The 3,941-nt window shown below is 51.2% G+C and overlaps 1 protein-coding gene across 1 annotated transcript in view; it reads left to right on the top strand.

The window, feature by feature from the left end:
- Positions 1 to 2,317, top strand: part of LOC102881387 (G protein pathway suppressor 2-like) — a 4,604-nt gene extending 2,287 nt beyond the window's left edge. The window contains 2 exon segments of the mRNA XM_015591307.1: positions 1,685 to 1,766; positions 2,247 to 2,317. Coding sequence (XP_015446793.1) covers positions 1,685 to 1,766; positions 2,247 to 2,317 — 153 coding nt within the window.
- The last annotated feature ends 1,624 nt before the right edge of the window (positions 2,318 to 3,941 follow it).

The raw sequence follows: 3,941 nt of genomic DNA, 5'->3' as shown, positions 1-3,941 counted from the left end.
CAGGAATCAGAGGTCATGATGCTGTAAAAAGCCTTGAATGTCCAGAGGCCCCTATAGACAAGAGGAGTCGTAGCCGATCCCAAAGACGGCCCTTCGAGGACGCCACCATCAGATGGCCTCCCGACTACACTACACCTCTCTGGAGCATGTAGGGCCAGAACGTTCAACCCTCTCTCCTGATATGTAAACTGAAGCTCGGCAAGGTAAATGACTTACCCAAGGAAGCACAGCTGGTTATCCGAAGGTCCAGGACCGGAAATCAGGATGTGGGGGCAGGTGTAATACAGGCCAGTTGGGGTTAACTAGGAGAGGCTCTCGGAAGAGATGAAGCAGCTTTCATACCTTCTTTCGCCGCACACGTGCACACATGCACACGTGCACACGCATGTACATGCACCCCCACATTCACACCCCCTCTTTCTGCCAGCCCTGAGAGAATCAGGAACGCATTCAGTGCAGAGGATGAGCTAGACAATTACTCTGTTGCTCCAGCTCCTAATTTCTCTGTCCTTGTCCTTGGACACAATTGAGAATTTCTTTTAGGTTCACAATTAGGCTCCTTCTCCAACTGGCATTGTCTCTGCACCTCACCACGTGACTCCCGTCTCCCCGAGCTTTGCAGCCTCTCAGCCCAGCAGAGCCTGACAAATCCTTCCCGCAGCGTGTATGTCTCAGGCTCAGAATAACCTCCCCAAATAAAATAAAAACCCTGACGAAGTGATTCTAGGTGACTCAAAGCATTCTGTTCACAGCAGCATCCCCAGTGTCTGCTTTCTTCCCAGGTCACAAACACGTCTCGTCTACCATAAGCATTCGGACCAAGTCCAAGGACAGCCAGGGAGGCCCATTGCACCAAAGACCCTAAACGACTGAACCACGACGATGAGACACACTCACCTTCCCACCTTGAGTGCGTTGGGGGTCGTGGAAGAAAGACATCTGGTCTCTTGTGTGGCTAATAATGACAACTGTAGCAGAATTGTCAATACAAGTACTTGCCACTTACTCTATGCCGGACGCTGTTCCAAGCATTTTGCATTTATTAGCTCATTTAGTTCTCACACCAACTCCGTGAGACTGTTGTCATTGTGCCCATTTTACAGATGGGAGCGCTTATTAAAACTGAGACCGTCTGAGAAGCGGAATCAGCATCCTTACCTGGCAGTGATCATTGGAGCAGAGAAATGGCTCCCCCTTTGGGGGGACATGTGTACTCCAGCGTACCACAGTCTCCACTGCCCCCTATTGATTACATCCAGTCAGCCAGGCTCATTTAACTGACTCGCTCCACCCCTGCAGGTGTCTGAGTTTTCAGCTCCTACACTGTGCTGCCTTCTCCCCTGTACTTCCTCTACCTTCATCTAGTTCTTAAGGAATCAGGATCTGAGACCTGCAAATCTACCAAAAGCTCCATCCTCTTCCTTCCTTCAGATGGACTCCTCCAGGAAGCCTTCCTTGTTTAATCAGCGATTCTGCAAATGCCTGAGCTGAAAAAAAAGTTCTTGGAGGTCATCTGGTCCTAACCCAGCAGTTACAGATGAAGAGACTGAGGCCCAGAGAGCTATGAAATGCTGCTCCCCCTTCACCCGGTCATCAAGCCCTGTCCCACCAAGAAGGTCCCCACTCCCCTTCCTACCTGTGGAGGTGAGGTAGAGCTGGAGCTATTCTCATGCCCATTTTACAGATGAAGGACCTGAGCCAAGACTCTGGGTCTCTCTTCGCAGCATATGAGGCTGCTCTCACTTGCAAGGTCTGCCTGACCACAAGTGAGGGCCGACTCCCTCTTATTATTCCTGGCTCTCCTATTAGTCCCTGAGCTCTAGGACCAGGTCTGGGCCCTCCTCGCCTTTGCCTGGGCACAGGCATCAGAAAGCCCAAGCCTGGGGCCCCCACTGACCCTCGTCCTGAGACTCAGGCCCCTTCATCCTGCCTCCTCCACATCATACCCACCCCAACGACACTCTCCTGCTGGCCTAGGCACGGCCTGATTCTGCCCCAAATTTCCCAGCTGAAAAAGGAGCATCACAGAGGCTAAATTTGACCCAAAGTCACAGGTGCTCCTGGAAGAGCTGTGACCAGCGCCTGGCCCCTGACCCTTGAATCCTCTTCACAGTGTTTTCCACTCCACTCTGCATTGACCCCCACCAGAAGCCAAGAAGGGACTCTGCAACGTCACTGTGACCATTCCCCTCTCTTGGACCTCCCTCCAGGGACCCTGACCACCTGGAAGTCCTCCCCTTTTCTAGGTGGAGTCTTGGACCCACCCCAAGACAGTTATTTCGGCATCTTTGATACCCAGGTCCTGGCAGATCCCTGAGTGCCCCGCCCCTCCTCCCCAGGACCCTGCCCATCTCCGATACGTGCAGCGCTATCTGTGCATCTGTGCAGGTTGCACGCTGCTCCCCTGGCACAACCACCTGGCCGCAGTCCTGATTGTCACTCGCTAGACATTGCCATACGTCCTATGCGGTGCAGCTGCCAGCTGCAGGGAGTGCTGTGGCAGCCCGCCACTCCACAGACCGGGGAGCCTCGCCTTCCCCTCTCCTCCCTGCCCGCTTCCGCCCCAAGGCCACCAAACTCCTTCAGGCCACTGGGGGTGGACCTCCAGGAGTGACATGAAGGTTCCCACGAGCAAGGGAAATCTTGCTTGGCTGTAATTAAACTCTGCCACCATGCAGGCTGCAGACAAAAGGGAACTCGTAATGGGATTAGAATTGTTATAAATTAAAATCATAAATTCAATAAACGCCTTATCAACCTCCCTCTGGAAACGGCTGGCCCACAGCGGCTGGCTTTGATAGGCATAATGGAGGGGCCATGGGAAGACGGGTCAGTGCAACCAGGCAGGCTGCAGGGGTGGAAGACTGCGGCCCAGCTGCCAGCCCAAGCTGATGGGACCAGGTCAGGGGGCCCCTCTCCATAGAATGCTCCCACAAGGGCAGACCACAACAGCTGATAGTGCCTGAGAACCAGCAACCGCACCCTATCGCCCCCATGATTTAATCCAGCCTAACTCCTCACCAACTTCCTGCCTTAGAATTGCTGACACATGTCTCTGCCACCTACCACACGGGCACCCATTAAATGGCCTTTGGCCTCGCGTGTGGGGTGTGGTGGAAGGACATACTTTGACACAGCAAACTTCTGGGTTTGAATCCCAATCCGGCACATGAGAGTGTCATGACCTTGAACGGGTGTCTGTGTTCGGGTGCTTTCGCCTTCACCCGCATCATGAGAGCACCTTCCCTCCTCCCTTCCTCTCATCCTCGCATTCTGCACATAGTCACAAAGTTCTAACTGAGTGCCAGACCATGCTAACCACTGGGGGAAATAGCAATGAGCAAGACACGCAAGGTCGTGGAGCTGACCTTCCAATGAGGGAGACATACATAAGCAGGCAAGTTCATGAATAATTGATTATCATTGCAGAGAGACCTAAAGGAGGAGCTCAGAAGACCCAACCAAGGTGGAAAGAGGAACAGGCAGTAAGAGAAGATTTTCGTGAAGAATTAAAGCTCTAGTCTGAAGAATGAGCTAAGAGAAGAGGGTGGGGGAAGCATAAAGAGCTCTCAACATAGGGGAAAAGCATGTGCAAAGGCCCTGGGGTGGGAGCTGCAGGCAGTAGGGGATCCTAGTTTTATGGGACCTAAAGTGTATACAACTTGAGCGGGGAGCAGGGGCTTTTTTTTTTTTTAAAGAATACAAAAAATGCAAAATTGGGTGCGAAAGTTAATGTTTATTTAGAATGAAATAAAGTTCTAAAGTTTAGAATGAAATAAAGTAAATGTTTATTGAAATGAAAACTGTTACAAATTATACATTTTATAAAGCTGAAAAATAGTGCAAAGATCACAAACGTCCAGGGGAAAATATATTTTTGTTAACTGCTTAACACACCTCTATAATATCTTCTTCTTACATTTTTGCCTGCATATTCTTGG

Source organism: Pteropus alecto, unplaced genomic scaffold (genome assembly GCF_000325575.1).
Source record: "Pteropus alecto unplaced genomic scaffold, ASM32557v1 scaffold125, whole genome shotgun sequence".
Lineage (NCBI taxonomy): Eukaryota > Metazoa > Chordata > Mammalia > Chiroptera > Pteropodidae > Pteropus > Pteropus alecto.
The sequence above is the reverse complement of the archived record's forward strand: the minus strand, read 5'-3'. Positions and strand labels throughout refer to the sequence as shown.